This window comes from Zingiber officinale, chromosome 9B, assembly GCF_018446385.1.
Source record: "Zingiber officinale cultivar Zhangliang chromosome 9B, Zo_v1.1, whole genome shotgun sequence".
Taxonomy (NCBI): Eukaryota; Viridiplantae; Streptophyta; class Magnoliopsida; order Zingiberales; family Zingiberaceae; genus Zingiber; species Zingiber officinale.
The window spans coordinates 108,716,934-108,741,487 of NC_056003.1; the positions used below are offsets into that span (position 1 = coordinate 108,716,934).

Genomic DNA, 24,554 nt, shown 5'->3' on the forward strand with positions numbered 1-24,554 from the left:
GGTACTCCTGACCGGGTATTTCTGGCCTACTTTACAAAGAGATGCTCATAAGTTGGTGAATACATGCTTGTCTTGCCAGAGACATCAAAATTTAACACATCGGCCTATGACTTTGTTAAGAACGTCTATAGTCTCATGTCCTTTCGATCAATGGGGCATGGATATTGTGAGACCATTTCCCATGGCACCAGGTCAGAGGCGTTTCTTATTGGTGGCAATGGATTATTTTTCTAAGTGGGTAGAAGCAGAAGCCTTGGCCCGGATCACGAAAGACGCCGTCATTCAATTTCTATGGAGGAACATTCTTTGCAGATTTGGTATTCCGCACAAACTGGTATCAGATAATGAAAGGCAATTTCAAGGGCAAAGAATCCAGGCCTGGTGCAAGAGATTTGGCATAACGCAAGCCTTCACTTCAGTAGCATATCCACAGAGCAATGGTCAGACCGAGGTAGTCACAGAGAAATAGTACGGGGTCTGAAGGTCAAGCTGGATCATGTCGGGGGAAATTGGGTGGAAGAGCTGCCAAACATTCTGTGGGCCTATCGTACAACACCTCGGGAAAGTATAGGTCTGACACCATTCCACCTGGTTTATGGCAATGAAGCAGTTGTACCCATAGAAATTGGAGTGCCATCGGTCAGGAGGACATTATATGATGAAGGAAACATAGAGCGACGGTTAGTTGAGCTGGATCTTATTACCGAAACCCGGGACAGAACGACGGCTCGGCTGGAGGCTTATCGACAAAGAATGAGACAAAATTATAACAGAAGAGTGATCCCTCGCTTCTTTGGAGGAGGAGATCTGGTCTGGAAGCAAATCAAGCCAGTGGGGGACGTAACCAAGCTAGCACCCCAGTGGGAGGGGCCTTACAAAGTCATTAAAAAGTTAGTGTCCGGAGCTTACTATTTACAAGATGAACGGGGCAAGAAACTAGACCGACCATGGAGCGCTAATTACCTGCGACCTTATCAAGTCTAAAGAAGCATGCCGAGAAGAGTACGTTGGGCGGGAAGCTGGGCTGTCACTTACCCGACAAACCGGGATAGCAGAGCGGGGAAAAGTAGATCGGAAAGAGCAGAAGAAGATGTGAAAGCAGAAATTGTATGTCCTAATACTTTGTGGAAAAACTAAGCAACTTTAGTAAAAGTAAGCCTTAGAATGCAAGCGGAAAAGTAGCGAAGTACTTTACAAGAAATTGTCAAGTCATTATATACAAGTAGCCAAGAAAGATCACTTGAAAGGAGGAAAAATTTCATCTGGGATCTCTTTAAGGATTCGGTCATGGTCTAAAAATTCAGGAGGCGACACTGACTTCAAATAGTCTTGTTCATAAAGTTGACGCAGAGCCCCACCCGCCCCATAGATAACAGATGTGGAAAAACGCTGACCAGCTTGTGTACAGAATTCCGGAGAACGCAAGTACAGAGCACGATTTTGTTGACAGCGACCGTTCTCTCCCTCTTTGTAAATAGCCAGAACTGTTGATGCCCCTTCTGCAGTAGCCCGAGCCAGTTCATTCCGAGCGGCTGTTAGTTCTACTGTTTGGGAGGTCAATTGGGCCTCCTGGGATTTCAACTTTTTGTCTTGCTCCTGTGTTAAAGTCTCAGCGGCACGTAGCTTTTGAGCCAATTGGTCCATAGCTCGTTGATGCTCTAAAGCTTGTTGATCTATACTTTGCTGATGCACAACATCGACTCGGCTTTGCTCTTCCTTGAGACCTTTAAGTTCATAGTTGGCTTGCGCTAGGGATACTTCCAGGCTGTTCTTCTTCTTGGTCATATCTTTTATTTCGGCCCTCAGGGCATGACTAGCCTGAACAGGGCCATTCAATTGCAGTTCCAGTTCAGCAACCTTGTCTCGCAGCATCTTATTCTGATAATGAATAGCGTGGAAGGAATTGTTCACTGCCATAGACTCTGCACAAGCCTGGGACATACAGGAAATATCTGATAAGAGCGAGAGAGATAACAGAGTGGAAATCTTCAAAGGTTACCTTGATATACAGCTCTGAGAATTTGTCCATCTGGGCTGGGGGAGGCAAGGAGTTCATGTGTTGTATGCTCTCTTCCCATAAAGTGGCCAGACGACCTTTTATCCTAAGGGAGCTGGTGGGAACATCTGCTCGTGACCATAACCTTTCCTCAGAAGGGGTAGTAGTACAGTAACAGTAATGAGTAAGCGGGGGTGGTTCTGAGGGCCCAGCGGCTGAACCAAGAGGAACTGAGAGCCCGACAGTTGAGCCCGAAGGAGCTGAAGGAGGCTCCTGAGAAGGTGCTGATGGTGGGGTAGATGAAGGGCGTTCTGAGGGCCCAGCTACTGAGCCAAGAGGAGATGAGGGCCCAACAGTTGAGCCAGAAGGAGCTGAAGGAGGCTCCTGAGAAGGTGCTGAGGGTGGGGTAGTTGAAGGGCGTTCAAAAGGGCCAGCTTCACCTCCCTGAAGTTGCTGCGATGTGGAAGGTTGAGCCAATAGAGGCTCGACCTGAGTATCGGATGGAGTAGGGGGATCATTTACCTGGCTCGGGATTGGAGGTGGAGTCACAATGGGAGGTGGAGGAGAGGCAGCTGCAACTGGAGGAGGAGAAGGGATAGAGGACGGGCCTGAGTCGGACACAGGACGAGGGGCTCGGCGTCGACGTCTCTGAGACAGCGGCTGGCTATCCGAGTCAGAATCATCGGAAGACGGCTGAGCCCTGCGTCTAGTGGAAGAAGGGGCATCCTGGCCTAAGCGGTCATTTGCGGAGCTGGCTTGGCAAGCTGCCTGAGAAGCTTCTCTGAATGCAGGACTTGCTTGAGGAACATTGACGAATCTTCTACCAAGGCCGCGATCAGGAATATAAATTGGTTGGGCAGGATCCATGGACTGAAGAGGCGTCGAGGTGGCTGACCGGGTTGTATCTGCAGGTCGGGGATAAACAGTGGGCGTAGCCCGTGACCTAACAGGGCCGACAGGCCGGGGTGGACGCACAGTTCGCGGGCGAGTAGGGCGAGCCAAGGGGGGAGGCCAGACACCAGAAGACCTTCGTTGAGTAGGTCGGGGTGGAGGATTGGCCGGGGAAGCCCCACCGATTGAAGTCGAAGATGAGTGGGGGAATGCTCTTCTCTGCAAGACAATTCGGCCGCGCCTCGTTATTTCCATATCGCTCAGAGGAAGAGGCTGAACCTCTGAAGCGCGAGTTAAGACTTCAGCTGTACAGGATAGAGTAAGAAGTCGACAATATTATGAAAAAGCAAATGCTTATGAAATAACAACGGAATTAAAAGAAAGGCTTACCCAGGGAACGAGGTGTCTTGGGAGTAAGATAACTTAGGCGGAAATAGGCTAACAACTCTTCAGATAACAGACGTGTTAAATTCAGCTGCCAACCGGCTAAACGAGACGAGGCTTCTATGTAGGAGGTATCAAGGTGAAATTCCCCTAGTTCTGGAGATGGGGGAAGTAACGGTTGCCATCGCAGGGGCCACTCCACCTCGTGAGGAAAGCTAATGAAGAAAAATTTATTTCTCCAACTCGGGTCGAAAGGCGGTAGGGATGAGAAAAAAGCAGTTCGAAGACGGGGCTAAAAATGGAATGTGCCCTTTTCTTGGCGCCGGAGGGTGAAGAAGCAATGGAATAAGTGGGCAGACCAGGATAGTTCTCACACATCGCACAACACTACAAAGCCACAGAGGATCCTTATAGAGTTTGGTGTTAGTTGTCCCAGGGGAATCCGGAAGTGGCGGCATACGTCGGAGAAGAAAGGATGAAGAGGAAGACGAAGGCCTGCCACGAAGTGCTCTTTAAAGAAAGTGCAATATCCATGGGGAGGATCAAAAAATCGATGTATCCCGGTGGGAATGACCATATGCACATTATCCTCGACTCCGTAAGTATAGCGCAAGTCATCCCGATCCAATTCATCGAAAGTGGACGAGCCCGGGTAGTACACCGCCGCCAAAGAAGTAAGAAAAGAGAGAGACGCCATAAGAAAAAGGAACAAAAGGAAGAAAGATCAAGCGGAATGCTATCGACGCAAAAGTAGGAGGATCGGGAGTAAGGAGGGATTCAAGCAGAAGGAAGAAGAAAAGGACATGAAACGCCTGAAGTCGAAAGCGAGGAGTATATTTATAGCCACTAGGCAGAGGGGCAATTCCGTCGAACTATCATCCATTAGAGCAAAATAATTGGCGGAAACAAAGAGAACAGACGGATCTTCCTTGAAAATAATGCCCAAGGGTATATTTAGAAAAATACCGACGCGAAGTACGAGGAGACGGATCTCGGGAAAAGGCGCGGTAGTTGCCTTATAGAAAAATGTCTTCGCATTCCCGATCTGGGCTTAACCGATAACTAATTTCCCGGTCTGAAGTTATCCTGACCTGGAGTAGAGATAAAAGAATAGATTGGAAAATATGACTGAGCCGGAGCTGTCAGCAAAGGAGAGCAAGGTGAACAGGTCAGGAAATAAACGCAGATCAGCCAAGTGGTTAAGTTAAGTTGAGTGGTCCACAGAAGAAAGTAAGGAAAATAGGTCGGAGTAAAAAGGGGATTCCCGACCTGGGTCAAAGAGGACCAGATAGAAAGCCAAAGCACATGTTCGCATGGTCGCGGGTCATATCAGTCAAAAGATATACGGCGCAACTGATAAAAAGGTTAACCTAACATACCATCAGAGAAAATTAAGGAGCAAGGGTCATGCCATGTCACAGGAGAGACAAATAGTGCAAAGAAAAAGCAAATCCATGATTACACAGCACATAGGTCAAGTTAAAGTTTAACAGCTTCAGGTGCACATTACAAATTCAACATCAAGAATCACATCCAGGATCATCGTTAGTAGGAGGCTCAGGGGGGCGAGATGTAGAATCAGCCGGAGGCTCGGGAAGGAGGAATAAGTCGTCATCATCCTTGAAGGTAGGAAGCGACCCGTCTGGAATTTTTCTCATCGGGCGATTGGTATCTAAGAAATCCTCCGAGGGGGCAGCGCGAAGTAGATTCTGCTCAAACATTTGTCAAGCCCTGCCATCCGCCCCACAACAGAGCATGAGATTCATCAAACCCCCTATCTTCCTCAAGAAGAAGGGGGAGGAAACGTACGCTTGCCTGTACGCTCGTAGACGACCCACCTCACCCGCCTGGTACTCAGTCAACTCCGCCTGGACCTTCTCCGTATCAGCTCGGGCCTTTTCTGCATCAGCGCGGGCCAAAGTCAAATTTTGCTGACCCTGAGAAACATTTACCTGAGCTTTCAGAAGGTCAGCCTGCAGTGATTTAATGGTCACTTGGCTGGCCTCCCATTGGCTGTGAAGAGACTTCTCCCTGTCTGAACTAGAGGCCAGTTGACCCTGGACATCAGTTAAAGTCTTTTGAAGGGCCTCCCTGGTTTCCTGTAGACCCGCCAATCAAGAGTCCTTTTCATCCATCTCTGCCACCAGCAAGCGACGTTTCTCTGCCTCAGAAGCTAAGTTAGACTCACTTGTCTGCAGAGTTGCTTCCAAAGTTTTAATCTTGTCAAAGGCCGCATGTGAAATGTTGTGGGCAGACTCTGCAGACTCCCCAATCAATCGAAGGTAATGCGCTAGGTCTCCAGGAGTCGAGTTGAGGGGATCGCGGGGAGTTAGTGGCAGCTCTAACTCCTCAAGGCGAGCCTTCAATACTTCATTCTCCCTCTATAAGCGGGAGGCATACCGAATGACACTTAGGTTGGCGAAGCAGGCCTACGTTAGATATAGGAAGAAAAATTATAAAAGATCTCAGCAGAGGAGCATAGAGGTAAGAAGACTTACAGAAACTATCTGGCAAGCCGCTTGATCTAGTCCCATCATCGGGGGATTCTTCCAAAACTTCCGATTGCCTGAGCGCCAGGAAGTCGCTAAGTCGCCCTCTAATTCAACCAGGGCAACCAGGGGAGGGGCCTCTTCTGCAGTTCCTTCGGCGGCACCAGGCTCTGTGGAAGAAGGCAGGCGCCAAGAGTCAGTAAATGAATACTTCTTGCGGATCTTCCTTTGAGAGTGAGAAGTAGAGGCCGGAGTGGTTATCGGGGGGTCAGCGGATAAAGCGGCAGAACCCCCGGGCTGGGCAGTGGCTGGAAGAGAGGCCTGCCCAGGAGAGGAAGCAGTAGCAGGAAGAATGGTTTGCCCGGAAGCCTTATTAAGACTGGGGATCAGGGCAGATATCTGAGGCGACATAACGGGAGCCTCCGGCACCAAGGAAATCTCCCGGTCAGGAGTAGCAGCCCTGGCTTCTAAAGAATGGGGAGTAACAATGGAGCGACGACCAGAAGGAGGCGAAGGTGATGCCGGAGTTGCTGGAATAATCCTCTTCCTTTTACGCTGGAGCTTTAGACATTTGGCCGGCGGGGGAGAGGCAGCCCGCTCCTCCTCGACCTGCTCTACAGAGGCCAGGTCTTCTACCACAATGGCCGGGTCCTCTATAGGAGCCACATTCAGAGGAGGAGCCGAGGAAGTTTCCTCCTGGATCGGCTCCAGGGGCGGCTGTGAAGCAGAAGGAGCAGACCGTGAGGTAGAAGGGCCAGACTGGGAAGAAGCTGCCAAACCCTTAGTAAGCTCCGCACATAAAGCTCTCAAATAGGAGACAGATTGGCGTTTTACGTCTGAGGGGTACGCTCGGAGCATGGCAGCCTCTGCAATAAAAGAGAAACATACCTCAGTTAGCGAAGAGTAGCAGAGAGGAAAACGAGGTCTTACCAAACGGAGCCCCTATGTCTGCCCGAACGGGGCTGAGCCCAAACAAATACAGAAAGCCTTCCAACAACAATATAGAAAGGCTAGCGCTCACGCCTTGAAGTTTTTCTGAAGTGGCGTTATAGGAAGGCTGGTGTTGATGTACGGGAAGGTTGGAAGGGATGTCTGAGCTCCACTGGGTCAGCCCGACCAGGGGCTCGGGGAATCTAACAAAGAAGAAGCGGGATTTCCACCCCTTGTTGGAAGAAGACATTTCTAAAAAAACTTGTAGAAAGGCCTATCCTGTACCATAAACACTCCTGGCTCTGAGCGTTTGAAAGAATAGAAATGGTGAAATAGCTGAACTGTCAGGGGAAGTTGGTATACGCGACAAAGAATAACTGTGCCGCAAACTGCTCTAAAGAAGTTAGGAGCAAATTGAGATATGCAGATGTCGAAGTATTCGCTCAAGGAGGAAATGAAAGGATGGATGGGAAAACGGAGGCCTCCTAAAATCTGGTCTCTAAAAATGGTTATAAAACCTTCTGGAGGGTTGGCAGGGTGTTCATGGGGCGTAGGAACTCTGAGTTCGTAATCGTCACTAAGTCTCAGGTCCGAGCGAATCACGAATAGGTCGTGATTGTCTATATCCGAAATGAAGCACGAATACCAAAGAGTGGCCTTACCGTCAGCCATTAATTATCAAGGTAAAGAAGGTTGTAGGAGAGATGAGTCGAGAAGGAGAAGAGCACCAGACGGGAAGAGCCTAGAAGGGGAAGGGTGAAGACGCCGGAGAAGTCGAAACAATAGGAAGAAGGCAGTCAAAACGCGCGAGGCAATGACTGCGGACTACCTTTAGGGTTTATAAAGGGAGCTCTCCTAGGGAATATCGAAAAGAGACGTCAAGTATCTTTTTGGGTGAAGCGCCTAAAGTCGTCCGATCACCAAGGGACATGGTCTTATGGGAAACCGTGTACAAAAAGGAGTGGCGTCAGCAACGTCATACTGCATAAGCAATAAAGGCATGGGACAGGTGTCGATCCCCTAGGAAGCGTATTAATGATGGACGTGATAAGGAAATCATGAGATGAGCCGGGAGTACGATAACTTTTACCACACGATTTTCTTGGGAAACGGCGAAGAAAAGAGGCGGGAAAGAAGTTCAAACGTCACAAGTTTGCAAGACGTCCTTTTCCCAAAGGCTAAGTAAGATTCTAATATTGTTATCCTCACAACACAACTGATGGTATTTTTCTTGATGGCAGACGAAGTCGGAGCTCTTCAAGTAATTTCGGGTCGGGAGATCACCCCCAGGTCGGCAACATCTATCCTGGTCGGGAAATCATCCCCAAGGTCTGCAACGTATATCTTGGTCGGGATATCCCTTCCAGGTCGGCTATCCCAGACTCTCGCCCCAGCGCGAGTTATAAGTGAGCAAGGCTCTCACGCCCAACGACCTTCCAGGTCGGCTGTCCCAGACTCTCGCCCCAGTGCGAGTTATAAGCGAGCAAGGCTCTCATGCCCAACGACCTTCCAGGTCGGCTGTCCCAGACTCTCACCCCAGTGCGAGTTATAAGTGAGCAAAGCTCTCACGCCCAACGACCTTCCAGGTCGGCTATCCCAGACTCTCGCCCCAGTGCGAGTTATAAGTGAGCAAGGCTCTCACGCCCAACGACTTTCCAGGTCGGCTGTCCCAGACTCTCGCCCCAGTGTGAGTTATAAGTTAGCAAGGCTCTCACGCCCAACGACCTTCCAGGTCGGCTGTCCCAGACTCTCGCCCCAGTGCGAGTTATAAGTGAGCAAGGCTCTCACGCCCAACGACCTTCCAGGTCGGCTATCCCAGACTCTCGCCCCAGTGCGAGTTATAATTGAGCAAGGCTCTCACGCCCAACGACCTTCCAAGTCGGCTGTCCCAGACTCTCGCCCCAGTGCGAATTATAAGCGAGCAAGACTCTCATGCCCAACGACCTTCCAGGTCGGCTGTCCCAGACTCTCGCCCCAGTGCGAGTTATAAGTGAGCAAAGCTCTCACGCCCAACGACCTTCCAGGTCGGCTATCCCAGACTCTCGCCCCAGTGCGAGTTATAAGTGAGCAAGGCTCTCACGCCCAACGACCTTCCAGGTCGGCTGCCCCAGACTCTCGCCCCAGTGCGAGTTATAAGTGAGCAAGGCTCTCATGCCCAACGACCTTCCAGGTCAGCTGTCCCAGACTCTGGCTCAGTGCGAGTTATAAGTGAGCAAGGCTCTCACGCCCAACTACCTTCCAAGTCGACTGTCTCAGACTCTCGCCCCAGTGCGAGTTATAAGTGAGCAAGACTCTCACGCCCAACGACCTTCCAGGTCGGCTGTTCCAGACTCTCACCCCAGGGCAAGTTATAAGTGAGCATGGCTCTCACGTCCAACAACCTTCCCGGTCGATGTAATGATTTTTTCGGGTCCTGACTAAACATGAAACTTCGGAGGCACATTCATGAGTCACAGACATCTCTCAGAAGGTAAGCAAATTATGCTTATTACGGTTGCTATGTTTTGCTAGAAATGTCAGAAAGATGCAGGGGTTACATAAAAACGCAGTAAGGCATGGACAGTATAATGGGGAACTACAATAAGAGGGGAATGCAAAAAGCAACTTTTACTCCGTCAAAATCAGAGGTACATTCTTTAAGGGTTTACATGGCTACCAGAGCCAACGGCTTGATCCTTCCTAGTCAGATGAGCTCGGACCTTAATCAGATCTTCTGTAATAAGGTCGATGGTACGTTTCAGCTGCCCAATAGTTTCATCTTTGATCCGTCCTTCCTCTTTCAAAAGAACCACTTCATCTTCATGCTTCCTCTTCAAATAAACAATATACTGCCCCTGACTCTGGAAGTCTGATTGAGCTTTATGTTTAAGAGCTATCTCGGCCCGGGTTCTGGATTTGGCGGCCAGCCAGAGGCTTTCCATCTCATGAGTAAGGGAAGCTTGAAGATCTCTGCTCGTAGTAATCTCCTGTAGGATGCCTTTCTTTTGAGCCAGCAACTCTGTCAGGGTGGCAATTTGCTGGAGCGAGGCTTCTTCTTTTTGGATCGATAACTCCAACAGATAGGAAGTATGTCGAAGCAAAGAAACAAGTTCACTAGGTTCGGTGGTGGATTCCATAGAGACAGAGTACTGTATTAACAAAAGGATAGCTGGAACCATCGGACATTCAGATCTTTTATAAGGAAGGAGAAGGTGAAGAGACTTCCTCGGAACTTGAGGCGATACTTGGAAAACAGTGTAACATTTATAGGATAAAAGTGCACCCAGAAGTTGAGGAGTCCTCATAAGTTCAGAAGGAGATCGTTCATTTCCCAAGACGGAAGGAAAGTTTACAGAATACAGATGGACAGGTCAGCAAAGGAAGCAGGAACCAGGTTGGATAACACAAAGAGGGGGGGGGGGGTCTAGTCAGTCAGACTAGCGCCTCTTTCGACTAGACTTGAGGGGGAGGCTTGTGATACGGTGCATGTTTGTGGGGTCGGAAGGATGATGTGGTTATGAGTCAATATCACAAGAGGGTCAGAAGTCAAGCTGACCTGGAGGTCGGGAAGGGCAGAAGTCAAGCCTTTGTGGCCGGTCAGAAGTCAAGCTGACCTGGAGGTCAGGAAAGTCAGAAGTTAAGCCTCCGTGGTTGGTCAGAAGTCAAGCTGACCCGAAGGTCAGGAAAGTCAGAAGTCAAGCCTCCATGGCCGGTCAGAAATCATGCTGACATAGAGGTCAAAGAGGTCAGAAGTCAAGACTACGTGGCCGGTCAGAAATTATGCTGACATGGAGGTCAAAGAGGTCGGAAGTCAAGTTTACGTGGACAGGGTCGAAGTCTCAGCTGAGGAGGCGATCAAAAGATGGGATATATGCCGGAAAAGGACCAACCCCGATAGCGGTCGGTCAAGGATACAGACCCAGCTGCGTGCAGGTAGGGACGTACAAGCCAAGGATAGCAGTGAGCAGTAAAAAGGTCTGGACACAGACCCAGCGCGCAGGTCGGGACATACAAGCCATGGATTGCAGTGAGCAGTAAACAGGTCTGGACACAGACCCAGCGTGCAGGTCGGGACATACAAGCCATGGATAGCAGTTCAGAGAACGGGTCTGGATACAGACCCAGCGAGCAAGTCGGGACGTACAAGCCAAGGATAGCAGTGAGCAATACACAGACTCATCGTGCAGGTCGGGACATACAAGCCATGGATAGCAGTTCAGAGAACGGGTCTGGATACAGACCCAACGTGCAGGTCAGGACGTACAAGCCAAGAATAGCAGTGAGCAGTAAAAAGGTCTGGACACAGACCCAGCACGCAGGTCAGAACATACAAGCCATGGATTGCGGTAAACAGTAAACGGGTCGGGACATAAATCTAGCTTGCAGATCGGGATGTACAGACCGGGGATAGCAGATAACAAAGGCAGGTCGGGATACAAGCTTAACACAGATCGGGGCATACAAGTTAGGGATAATAGTATATAAAAGTAGGGCGTGTACAGATCTCGGAATGCAGACTCGTCGTTCAGAGAACAAGCCATGGATAGCAGTTCAGAGAACGGGTCTGGATACAGACCCAGCGTGCAGGTCGGGACGTACAAGCCTAGGATAGCAGTGAGCAGTAAAAAGGTCTGGACACAGACCCAGCGCGCAGGTCGAGACATACAAGCCATGGATTGCAGTAAACAGTAAACGGGTCAGGACATAAATCTAGCTTGCAGATCGGGATGTACAGACCGGGGATAGCAGATAACAAAGGCAGGTCGGGATACAAGCTTAACACAGATCGGGGCATACAAGTCAGGGATAATAGTATATAAAAGTAGGGCGGGTACAGATCTCGGAATGCAGACTCGTCGTTCAGACACTACAGGACAAACCAGCCAAGGAATGGTAACCGCTTGTCAGAGAATGTCAGAGAATAATCAAGGTGTCAGGGAAGATGTCAACAGTTGGGGCTCAATGCGCCTTTGGTTTTTGCCGCCAGCCTATTAAGAAGAGCCACGTGTCGATCACCGCCAGACAAAGCCTGACATCCGATATTCCCTGACACCCGTCAGATCCAGAAACTTCCGTTGCAATATAAAAAGGGACGCCTTGTCCCTTATGCAGGTACGCTCACTCGTCATTTCTCACTAGTCTTTACTTTTCGTCATTTCTCTGTGATTTTTGGGGAAAAGGCACCTGACTTGAGCGTCGGAGGGCCTGACCCGGGGACTTTTTCCTTGATTTCTGGTCTCTAACGACTGGTGGACTTGTCTGAGTGTGTGCAAAGCAATAGTGTCATCGTCCTAATCATCCCTCGCCGTCGACCGCCCGTGCGAACCTGTCCAAGGGGTACCCGGTAGATTCAACTATTCGATGACTCTCCGTCAACTTTCCGCACAACAAGGCCCGCCTTCATCCGACTCAGTTTCCGGACGGGATCAACTGAGATTCCGTAACTCTATTATATATATATATATATATATATATATATATATATATAATTAGAATTATGAACTATAGTTATTATTATTTGACGGTATGTTATAAATTAATTCTATAATTTATATTTCTTCATATAATTTAAAGACGAATTGTGACGAATACTTAGGATGAGTGTAATCATCTTTACTACAAGAACTATAGTTATTATAATCAGGGATATAGCTTGGATTCAAAACTATCTGGGGTTAGTTGCTGATTATAAGTAATATAATAAATTAATTAATTTAAAAATATAAATAAAATAAATAGTATTTGAACATTAATTTTTTGAAAATATAAAATAAAAGTATTTAATATTCCATACATTCAAACGACAATAGCAGAAATACTATTAAAGTTGTGATTTTCAATTTTTTTATATTATTTTTCAATTTTTTCAACCAACTCCTATTTAATATAAATGACTATCTGTAAAAAAAACTCTTCTTTCATCTTGTTACAAACCACAAAATTCTAAGATAAACACTAAGTTCCTAGATCCTTAAGATACATAGGTAGATCATCCTTGTGGTTAATAAGGATAACTAGGGTGCATCAGGTTAAAGGGAGAGAGCGTTGAAATAGTCAAAAAAATGTTTTGAAAACAAAGAAGTGTGTTTGAAAAATATCTAGTTTTTGAAAAAAAAAATTGTAAATATTTTAAAAATACTTTTGAAAATTACTTTAAAAATATTCTAAAAATTCTTAAACATGTTTTTGAAAAAATACTTTTAAAAATTTCTTGAAAAATATTTTAAAAATTCTTAAACATGTCTACTTTTAAAAACTTTTGACCAAACTTAGATATCTTGTTAAATATCAAAATTCTGAAGGCGGATTGCACCAACAATTTTAACAAGTTTCATAATTGAAAATGGGCACAAACTTCGTTTAGATAACTAAATAGAAAAACAAATCTTTATTCTTTCAAAGTGTAAAACAAAGTTTTAGTAGTTGAAAAATAGTTCATTGTATTTAAAATATCTAGATATTTCTCTTGTAATGCTCGACCAATTAGATTTATTATCCTATTATCTTTTGCATAAAGTGTAACATGAATATGAAATCAGAAGACTTCATTGCAATCAACAAATTAGCTAGTAGCTTCACCACTACTTTAGTTAGAAAATCCATTATCCACCATATTCTAACAAGGTAAGCACAAAGTTATACATATTAATCATGCTACAAATTTAATCAAAATTAGAACTCCAACAAGTCTTTTTAAGTCATAATAAATTTTCAATTTGATTACATCCTCTATCGATATCACATTCACAAGTATCTAGTTTATGCGCAACTTTGATTCTTTTGAGCAGGATGTAACTCAACATGACATTTAAGAATGTGTTAACGAGATTACAAATGAAATTCAATTTTGAAAATAATAACCAAATGAATATAAATTTTTTCAATAACTACAGTTAATACTAGTTAAAGTCGATGAACAAAACAATGTATATAATATACACATAAATAATCTTTCAATAAAAGAATCTATAATTCATTACCAGAGTTACGCATATTGTTAGCATCATCATATTCTAATCCTCGTATATTGTGGATATGCAAGTCATAACCACTAAGAGCACCAAATATTTTTTTCTTAAATGTTGTAGTAGTTGTTAAGTACTAATTAAAAAAAAAGAAAACAAATTAATGAACCAACTCGTTGAACCCGACGTGAGGGTGTTGATTTAAAATTAGATTGAATTTGAACTAAATTCAAAGGGTAAGCATAAAGATAAAGATTATGTTGATTGAAATTAGGATTGATTTAGATTTGATTTAGTTAAATTATAGTTAAATCAAGTGATAGATTAAATCGATTTAAAATGAATTAAGATGATTATAATATAATATTATTTATGTTGATCAAAATAATATATTATTGATCAATATCGATTGAAGATAAAGTATTATTATAATATATTTTATTAATATTGATTAAAGCTGAAGAATTTATGTTGTAGCATATTACCATATAATTTTGTATGTTGATCAGAATTAAAGCAATAGGTGAGTATACCGTTGATAGTATTTATAAATCCTTAGTTACTACAATAGTATAAAAAACGAAAAGTAAAATATAAACGGAATAAAAGTCCTATGATAATAAATAAAAAACATCCTTTGAATTTTCATCCTATAATATTAATAATATAATAATAATAATAATTAAAAAACAAATTATATGCGTGGAAGTGAGAATTTAATATCTTTAAACTAATCGTAATCACGTGTGTTGCACTCGCTCTGGCTAATACATTATAGAAATAAAATAAATAAACAGTACATATCATAATAATAAATAATCGAATGAACAAGTGGGTGCTCCTATCACAGAATCACTCGCGCTTATCCTTATCCAGTCCGCTTGGATCTCGTCACCGCCCCCTGATGACTTTCCTTCCTCCTCCAGATCTAATTCCATATCGAATACGGGAATAGACTAGAAAATGCAGTTAAATTTAAGAAATTCTTAAATGCACCCTATTTTAAAAACGATTAAAAGTTTATTTACATAACCTTCCTCTCCTGCTCCTCTAATTAAAGTTGACTTTTTAATAATTTTTCTTTAAATTTCCTCTCTTCAATGATAATAACAGACTTATTATAATAAAAAATATCAATTCTTGGCATACACAAATCTTAGGAAAAAAAATCTTTTTACCTTTTAATTAATTTAACGGTCGACTATAAATTAATCTTATAATTTATCTTCCTTCATATAATTTGAGGACATGCTATAAAGAATATCTGGGTGAGTATAATCATATTTTGTAACAATAATTGTTATGATATTGATTTCTAAAAATCAGCATTGCGATGATGGAGAGATCGGAGCCAATTTAGTTCTGATCTACTCTCAGATCAGGTCCAACATAGTCTTGGTCTCTAGGAAATCATATCCAAACATTCTAGATGAAAGTTAATATTGTTAGGACTGAAAGTAGCTAGAGGGGGGGGGTGAATAGCTCGTCGCGTGCCCGGTGTTCGGCGTTGCTTGTTTCTTCGAAGATGTGCAGCGGAAAATACAGAAACAACTCACACAACGCTAACACGGTTGGTTTACTTGGTATCCACCTCACAAGAGGTGACTAGTCCAAGGATCCACACCTACACACACACCCTCCACTAAATAAAACTCTCCTTTATGGTAACTACCAAGGGCGGAGAAACCCTACAAGACTCAATACAAGAAGAAGAAAGGGTAGTAAAGAAATACAAGCTTACAAGCTTACAATGAGTGCACAAACCCTAACCCTAGTTTCTTCTTCTTGCTTTGATCCGCCTCTTGACTTGGAAGAGCCTCCAAGAACCTTCAAGAACTGGCGATCTCGAGCTTGAGAAGAGCTGTGGAGGAGCTGGTGAAGATCTGAAATGAATCGGTGAAGAAGTGCCAAAGACAACGCTCGCCTGCGGCTCAAATACGACTCAACGGTCGGATCCCGATCGATTCGATTATTCCCAATCGATCGGGGAGGCTTTGGATCGATCCACGGATCGATCCAGAGCGCCTCTGTGCTATGGAGAAACGCATGGATCGATCCACGGATCGATCCAGCGCTTATCGCGTGAAACAACAGCGTCCCAATCGATCCACTGATCGATTGGGACCTCTGGATCGATCCACTGATCGATCCAGAGGCTTTCTGTTCGCTGGGAAAGGTCTGGATCGATCCACCGATCGATCCAGAGCCTGGATCGATCCACGGATCGATCCAGCACTTGGTTTTTGCCCAAAGCCAAGTCCCAAACCTCCCAAACCAACATCTGGTCAACCTTAACCTGTTGGTCCGTCATGCCTAGCATCTAGTCACTCCCTTGACCTACTAGGACTCCCTCACCAAGTGTCCGGTCAATCCCTTTGACCCACTTGGACTTTTCTTTCATGCCAAGTATCCGGTCACTCTCTTGACCTACTTGGACTTTCACCTAGCTTCACTCACTAGGGTTTTCAATCTGCCTAGCTTCACTCACTAGGACTTTCACCTGGCTTCACTCACCAGGATTTCCATCTGCCTAGCTTCACTCACTAGGACTTTCACCTGGCTTCACTTGGCTTCACTCACCAGGATTTCCATCTGCCTAGCTTCACTCACTAGGACTTTCACCTGGCTTCACTCACCAGGATTTCCATCTGCTTAGTTTCACTCACTAGGACTTTCACTTGCATTGTCCATGTGTCTACATGTATTGTCAAACATCGAAACTATGACCCAGACTCAAGCTTGGTCAAACCAGTCAACCTTGACCTAAGGGATATTGCACCAACAATCTCCCCCTTTTTGATGTTTGACAATACCTTTAAGTTTGGACCATTCTGAGTTAAGCTAATCCCATAGCCTTAACTCCATTCATGCCAAAGTATGAATGTTGGTTCCTTTCATTCTCCCCCTATGACCTCCCCCATAGGTAATGAAGGCCTAACTTAAACCACACATTCTCCCCCTATTGGCACACATCAACCCATCTCTGAGCACACATAAACTCGTGCCTCAATTTTGGACACACTTCAACAAATGCCCCATTGTTGAAAACTCTCCCCCTGAAGAGTTGCTCATCGTTGTTCACAACGTCACTCGTTGTGACCAACACAATAATGAAGGTCCCATTCCCTTCATTTTTCAAAGAATGCTCGCTCTGGAGCATTAACATGGTCTAATGACCCAAATGAAGGTCCCATACCCTTCATTTATCCTTAACCCTACATTCTTCCTCAATGTAGGCAAATGCCCATCCTTGAGCATTATCCACTCAACGGAAGGTTAACCACCTTCCAAGGTTCATGAAAAATAATTTTCATGCCTTTAAAGAGTCCCTCCCCCTAAAGACATGGTGGTAACTTCTGTCATTGCACCAACAATGACTTGGAATCCCTAATCCTTTAGGAAACCCAAATTTTGAAGCTTTGAGGTTCAAATATTCAAAAATTTGAAACAAACCTCACCCTAGACTTCAATATAGTCTTCCTTAACCAATCCATCCTTGTTTTCAACACGAAAACACCCTTTTTATGTATACAAATGTATTTTTAGGGGTTTGGAAAGGTTACCTAGACTAAAATAGGTTTAAAGATGCTGAAATCAGGCTTTCCCAGCCAAAATCAGCAACTTGGATCTGTAGGACCGTTAGACTCGATAGGGGGGGGGTGAATATCGATTCGAAAAACAAGAGTTTAAACGCAGCGAAAAAGTAAAATAGACACAATGGTTTTACTTCGTTCGGAGCCTGTGACGACTCCTACTCGAAGGCCCGTGGTCCTTGACCACTTTCGTTGGGCAATCACTAGCAATTCGAAATGATGATTACAAAAGAACTGTACAGGGAATGCTAATGAAAACTGAAAACAAATACCGACAAAAAGGGAAAAGAACGGAGCGTAGTGTCGGAGCTTTGTTGGCGTCGCACTGAACGTCGAGCAGCAAGACCAGCAGTGGAAGAGTTCTCTTGATTCGAAGCTCCTGCTGGTGCTTCTTTTCTTGTTAGGCGCTGGATTCCTTAGGCGCACAGAATGAGCTGCTCAAACCAAGATGCTCACGTGGCGGCGACTTGGATGGATAGAATTGCCTTGGCGCCGGATCCTTCAGCGGACCTCAGCGCCGGATTCCCTCGGCGCCGGACCTGTTTGAAAACTCCCTTTTCTGCAAAACAAAGTTAGTCGAGGCAAATATACATCCTGTAAAGCAGTTGTTAGCACGATTAAAGTTCAACGGTGGATAAAAAGTATGACTTAGATTCCGTCTTTCGAGATCGGAATCTAGTCACGATCTCGACTTAGACATCCGAAATGGATCTGCGGATCGGCGCCTAATGTCCCCTTCCCGGGCAGCCTCACGTCACTCCCCTCCGTGACTTACCTCACTTGCCGGACGTCCGGTCAGCCCGTCGACCGTCTGGACTTCTCGCCAGCGTCCGGTCAGGCCCGTCGACCGCTTGGACTTCTTGCCGGCTATCCGGTCACCCGTCGACCTTGGACTGCTCGGCCGGTCAGCCCGTCGACCCGCTTGGACTTCTCGCCAGCTATCCGGTCAGCCCGTCGACCTGTCTGGACTTCTCCTGCACACTTGATCAAAGTGTCAGATAACAACAAAACTAACTTAACCTATTTGTCATTCATCAAAACCTGGGTTAAACCGTTAGTGCTACCCGCACCAACAGGATCGATTGGAGTTGGGTTCCAATCGATTGAACCTTGTTGAATCGATCCACTGATCGATTTAGACTTCCTGGATCGATCGGCTGATCGATTCAGCTAGCTTCTGCTCGCGGGAGACTTGCCTTCTGAATCGATCCACGGATCGATTCAGGCACTCCAATCGATCCATGGATCGATCGGAGCTCTGATAGTTGCTGAATTTCAAAATCAGCCAACTTCAGAAATCCCTAGAAAATTCTACAAAAATCCAAAAATCACGAAATTTCGTGTAGGCATTATTTAGGGCATTTACTATCAAGGAAAAATAGTTTTCTATGAAAATACTTCATATTTTCAAAGATTGACATAAACTTGAAAACTTGCAAAAACTTTAGTGTTTTCTTCAAGTTTGTGTCTAACTATTCAATGGTGATTACTATCAAAAGATAGCCTTCACCAAGGTTTTCTAAAATCATTTTGAAAACATTTTCAAACCAATATCCCACCATGTTCCTTGGGCTTAATGCACATGACTTGTACATTAGCTTTCCCAATGATGGGAAAACACATAACTATGTGTTTTGATGAACTTAAAAACTCAAACGAATGCACTAAATCAACATCTTGAGTTTTGTTCATCATACTAACAACTCACTTGTATTTAATGTGCACGAAAACACATACAAGTCACCTTATAGTCCTTGTGAGATGTGAGATTTTGGTTTTGCCCTATTCTAGGGATCATGCATATCTATCTAGGCATTTTAGAGATATTAGACATCCACCTAGGATGTCACTTGTTAATAAGTGTTGTTAAAAGCCATTTGTCCTTAATTACAAGGAATTAAACTTAATGCATGATTATGTTATGGCATACATCAAAAGGAAATAATTTTTCAAAAGAAAATATCCTATAACTACATGATGTATGAATGTCATGACATGGTATTTTTAGATTTTTCATAATAAAACCTGAATGCAAAAATAGACATGATGTCATGGCATATGATGGGCAAACAATCATGGCAAGGTTTAGCATAAATAAAATATACCTAAATTACCTATCTAAGTATCCTTAACCACTTAGCTAAATCAAAAAGCATATACCCTAGATCGCCCAATTTTCTTAAGAAAATGCCAAAACCCAACTTGACATTTCTTTAATCTCTTGAATTAATTATGCCAATTAAGAATTTAAAACATTTCTCAAATGTTGGCATATTTCATTTTCCCATAAGAGTAATCACTTAAATTAAGGCTTAGATTTGCCTTAAATTCCTAAGACAATACCAAAGTCCAAATTTGGTATTTCTTAACACTTGATTTCTTGTGCCATTTAAAGTCATCTCAAATTTCTTCCTTTATAGCACATTTTACTCTTTCCAAGAGTAACTAATAAATCCATTTCATTTTCAAAGGTTAACAAAAACCTTGAAAATGCTCCTTGAGTGTCAATTTCCTCAAAGTTGGGTTAACTACCCTTCTAATCGGAGTTGACACTCTCTAACCCATCTATGGGATAGAGAAAATGCTCCTAGGAACCCAAAACCTATTGGTGCTCCTTGGATGCTCTAGGTATTCACTAGGGATAACTTCCCTAGATACCTTCCTAGTGACCTTGTTGGGCTTCTTAGAAGCCTTGGTCACATTTTCTAGGTCAACTCTAGGGATAGCCTCCCTTGTGACCTTGTTAGTGACTTTCTTAGACTTCTTAGAAGTCTTAGTTACATTTATCGCAAAAATACTCTTAGGGATGACTTCCCTAGTTTTCTTGGCTTGACCACTGGACCTAGGATTTGTTCCATAACTATATGGAACCCTATGGTAAGAGGGCACATCCTTCTTAGCCTTTGGTTTGTATCCCAACCCTCTATGGCCATTTGATGGCTTTGATTTTCCTAGCCCTAGGTATTGCTCATTTTGCCCTTGTAGGATATTTTCCATCCTTTTTAGGGTCTTTTCCATTTTATCAAGTCTTGACCTCAAGACTTGATTTTCTATCATTAAATCCTTAGGTTTTAGTCCATGGGCATTTTTGTTCTTGGGCATGTATCTATTATCCTTAGTGTTCCCGCCCAAGTGTCTATCTACCTTCCTAACCTTAGGTTGGGTAGTTTTGGCATGTAGGGCCACATGCTTTTCCTTAAAGCCCTCATGCTTTCTATTCTTATGGTAAATTGCATTAAAATGATAAAAATTAGAACTATCATGCTTTTTACCATAATGTAAAGGGGTAGGCTCAATAAAAGTTACCTTCCTTTTTACCTTAGAGGCTCCCCCTTGACTTAAGCTTCCTCCTTGAGCCTTGACCATCTTCTTTCCCTTAGGGCATTGACTCTAGTAATGCCCCTTTTGATTGCAAGAGAAACACACAATGTGCTCCTTGCTCTTCTTTGTTCCGGGGATGGTCTCCTTTGGCTTCTCCTTGCCCTTTGGTGCCACTTGACCCTTCTTCTTGGCCAATTTAGGGCACTTGCTTTTGTAGTGCCCATGTTCCCTACATTCAAAGCATATAATATGATTTTTATTATTAATTGAAATATTTATACCTTTGCTTATAGGGGTGACATATTTTCCTTTGGATCCGGAGGTAGAAGCTTCCTCTTGATCCAAATTTGATACTCCTCCATTTGATTTTGCTTGACTTGTGGAGGTGGACGCTTCTTCATCCTCTTCTTCTCTTGACCCGGATGTGGAGGATTCTCCTTCTTCTTGATCCGGTGTCAATGAAGATTGCTCCCCCTCAATCCTAGAGGTGGAGGCTTCTCCTTCTTCTTCATCCTCTTGTACATGAAACAAGGAATATACTACTTCCTTGCTCTTTTGATTGCACTCCTTTGAGGATGAAGCTTCCTCTTGGACTTCTTCTTCGGAAGTTGAGTATCTCTCAACTTCGGAGTCCTCCTCTTGATCTTGATCCATTGAGTCGCCCTCTTTGGATTCCTCTTGATTCGGTACAGTGGAGGGGATCTCATGGATTAATGCCAACTTGCTCCAAAGCTCCTTGGCATCCTTGAATTCTCCAACTTGAGCCAAAATATTGCTTGGCAATAAGTTGACCAAAAGCTTGGTCACTTTATCGTTTGTCTTGCTCCTTTGAACTTGCTCTTGACTCCATTTGCTTTTCTTGAGAGGCTTGCCCTTGGAGTTTGTTGGAGCTTCAAATCCTTCCATGAGCAAACCATTGCTCTATCTCCATCATCAAGAAATTTTCGATTCTTGATCTACAAGAATCGAAACTTGTGGATGTGTATGGTGGAGCCACCCTTGTGTCAAATCCAAGTCCATCTTGGAATTGCATCTTGAAGTTGAGCCTTTTGATTTCTTTGACTTTGATGAATTTGCTCCAACTTCTTCGCCCTCTAGCTTTGCTTGTTTTGTTTGCCCCTTCCGGCGATGATTCCGGTGAAGAGCGGTCTCGCTCTGATACCACTTGTTAGGACCGAAAGTAACTAGAGGAGGGGGGGGGGGGGTGAATAGCTCGTAACGTGCCCGGTGTTCGGCGTTGCTTGTTTCTTCGAAGATGTGCAGCGAAAAATACAGAAACAACTCACACAACGCTAACATGGATGGTTTACTTGGTATCCACCTCACAAGAGGTGACTAGTCCAAGGATCCACACCTACACACACACCCTCCACTAAATAAAACTCTCCTTTATGGTAACTACCAAGGGCGGAGAAACCCTACAAGACTCAATACAAGAAGAAGAAAGGGTAGTAAAGAAATACAAGCTTACAAGCTTACAATGAGTGCACAAACCCTAACCCTAGTTTCTTCTTCTTGCTTTGATCCGCCTCTTGACTTGGAAGAGCCTCCAAGAACCTTCAAGAACTGGCGATCTCGAGCTTGAGAAGAGCTGTGGAGGATCTGGTGAAGATCTGAAATGAATCGGTGAAGAGATGCCGAAGACAACGCTCGCCTGCGGCTCAAATACGACGCAACGGTCGGATCCCGATCGATTTGATTATTCCCAATCGATTGGGGAGGCTTTGGATCGATCCACGGATCGATCCGGCGCCTATCGCGCGGAGAACGCATGGATCGATCCACGGATCGATCCGGCGCTTATCGAGCGCAGCGTCCCAATCGATCCATCGATCGATTGGGACCTCTGAATCGATCCAGCGATCGATCCGGCAGGCTTCTGTGAAAGGTCTGGATCGATCCACTGATCAATCCAGCACTTGGTTTTTGCCCAAAGCCAAGTCCCAAACCTCCCAAACCAACATCTGGTCAACCTTAACCTGTTGGTCCGTCATGCCTAGCATCTAGTCACTCCCTTGACCTGCTAGGACTCTCTCACCAAGTGTCCGGTCAATCCCTTTGACCCACTTGGACTTTTCTTTCATGCCAAGTATCCGGTCACTCTCTTGACCTACTTGGACTTTCACCTAGCTTCACTCACTAGGGTTTTCAATCTGCCTAGCTTCACTCACTAGGACTTTCACCTCGCTTCACTCACCAGGATTTCCATCTGCCTAGCTTCACTCACTAGGACTTTCACCTGGCTTCACTCACCAGGATTTCCATCTGCCTAGCTTCACTCACTAGGACTTTCACCTGGCTTCACTCACCAGGATTTCCATCTGCCTAGCTTCAATCACTAGGACTTTCACTTGGCTTCACTCACCAGGATTTCCATCTGGCCTAGCTTCACTCACTAGGACTTTCACCTGCATTGTCCATGTGTCTACATGTATTGTCAAACATCGAAACTATGACCAAGACTCAAGCTTGGTCAAACCAGTCAACCTTGACCTAAGGGATATTGCATCAACAAATATAATACCGAAGCACCTCTAGGAGCTCGAAATAAATAATGGAGGACACCTCTGAACTACTTGCAACATTAGAAATTCACAGGACCTAAATGCATACAATCTGAGCTATCTAATTTGATTAGTGAATTTTGACTGAAATCCACAGATTAACCCAGGTTATTTAAATTTCTACAAACTTGCATCCATCCGATAGACTTGAGTGAGATGAAGATAAATATGATGTCAAATCTTGATTCCAATCAAGAAAAACTATGGACATGATGTGGGGAGACCAAGACCACTTTGTACCTGATGTGAGAGGAGAACAGACCCAACTTGATTCTGGTCTCTAGGAGACTAGACTCACTTGGGCTTGGTCTCCTAGAAACTACGACCAAGCTAGGTCTGATTTGCTCTCAGATTAGGCCCAAAGTGATCTTGATTATTAGGTCCACAATTTTTCTTGATCAGAATCAAAATTTGACATCATATCTATTTCCCTCTCAGTCAATTCTATTAGATGGGTGCAGGTTTGTAAAAATTTAAATAGTCTAGGTTTATCAGTGAGTTTCGATCAAAACTCACTAATTGACCTAGAGAGCTCAATTGAGAGTAAACTAGGACCAAGTTGGTCCTGGTCTCCCCACCACTACGATGTTGGATTTTAGAAATCAGCAACACCACTGTACTAGTGTAATTAAGTTGTGATGCTAGTTTTTAAAAATCAATACTATAGTCACTACAAAAATAATTAGGTTTACTGACAGAATATATCGACGGAATCTTATTCCGTCAGTATACTCTGATATTATCGACGAAAATTTAATTCCATCAGTAATATCGGATTATCACCGAGGGAATTAAATATCCATTGGTAATATTTTCCGACAAAATTAAGTTTCTGTCAATAAAATGAAGGAAACTATTTATTATCGAAAAAAATAACAGGATTTCTGACGGAAGCTAATTTCTTTCGGAGATTACTGACGGAAATTAGATTCTATCAGAGATTATCGATGGAAATTAGATTTTATCGGTAATTCCAAAAATAAAATTAAGGCACTGTCCCTTCTCTCGTGCGCTCATCTTTCTCCTCTCCAGCGATCCCAACACGATCTCTCCTCTGCGGTGATCTTTAGGTAAGTTCTCTCCGTCTTGAGTCCTTTTCTCCCCTTATCGACTTCCACTGGTCGCCATCACACGACTGGCAGTTGTGTTGGTCGCTAGCAAGTGGTCAGCGGCTATGTCGGCCACTAGCAAGCGATCGGCAGCTGTGCCGGCCACCAACAAGCGACCGCGCGACTGTGTTGACTTCTAGTAAGCGGGCGATGGCTGTGTTAGCCACCAGCAAGTGGTCGGCGGCTATGCCAGAATGTTTGATCAACAGGTCATGGTGGATAGGCCTGATGTAACTGGAATAGTGAGGATACTAGAGTTTAGTTAATAGAAATGCATGTCTAATTTTATTAGATTATTCTTTTGATGTTTGAGATTTTATTTCTTGGTTGTTA

At 44.2% G+C, this 24,554-nt stretch overlaps 1 protein-coding gene across 1 annotated transcript; it reads right to left on the reverse strand.

Moving 5' to 3' along the window:
• Positions 1–1,236: 1,236 nt before the first annotated feature.
• On the reverse strand, positions 1,237–2,863 carry LOC122023285 (formin-1-like). Its single transcript, XM_042581347.1, has 2 exons — positions 2,000–2,863; positions 1,237–1,932 (listed from the first exon to the last, which is right to left on the reverse strand). The coding sequence occupies exons 1-2, from the start codon at positions 2,861–2,863 to the stop codon at positions 1,237–1,239; spliced, it is 1,560 nt and encodes a 519-aa protein (XP_042437281.1).
• Between the last annotated feature and the right edge of the window lie 21,691 nt (positions 2,864–24,554).

Coding starts and splice junctions, on each gene's coding strand:
- LOC122023285 (XM_042581347.1), bottom strand. CDS start 2,863: ATGGATCCTGCCCAACCAATTTATATTCCTGATCGCGGCCTTGGTAGA. Junction 1,933..1,999: donor TCTCAGAGCTGTATATCAAG/GTAACCTTTGAA, acceptor TGTATGTCCCAG/GCTTGTGCAGAGTCTATGGC.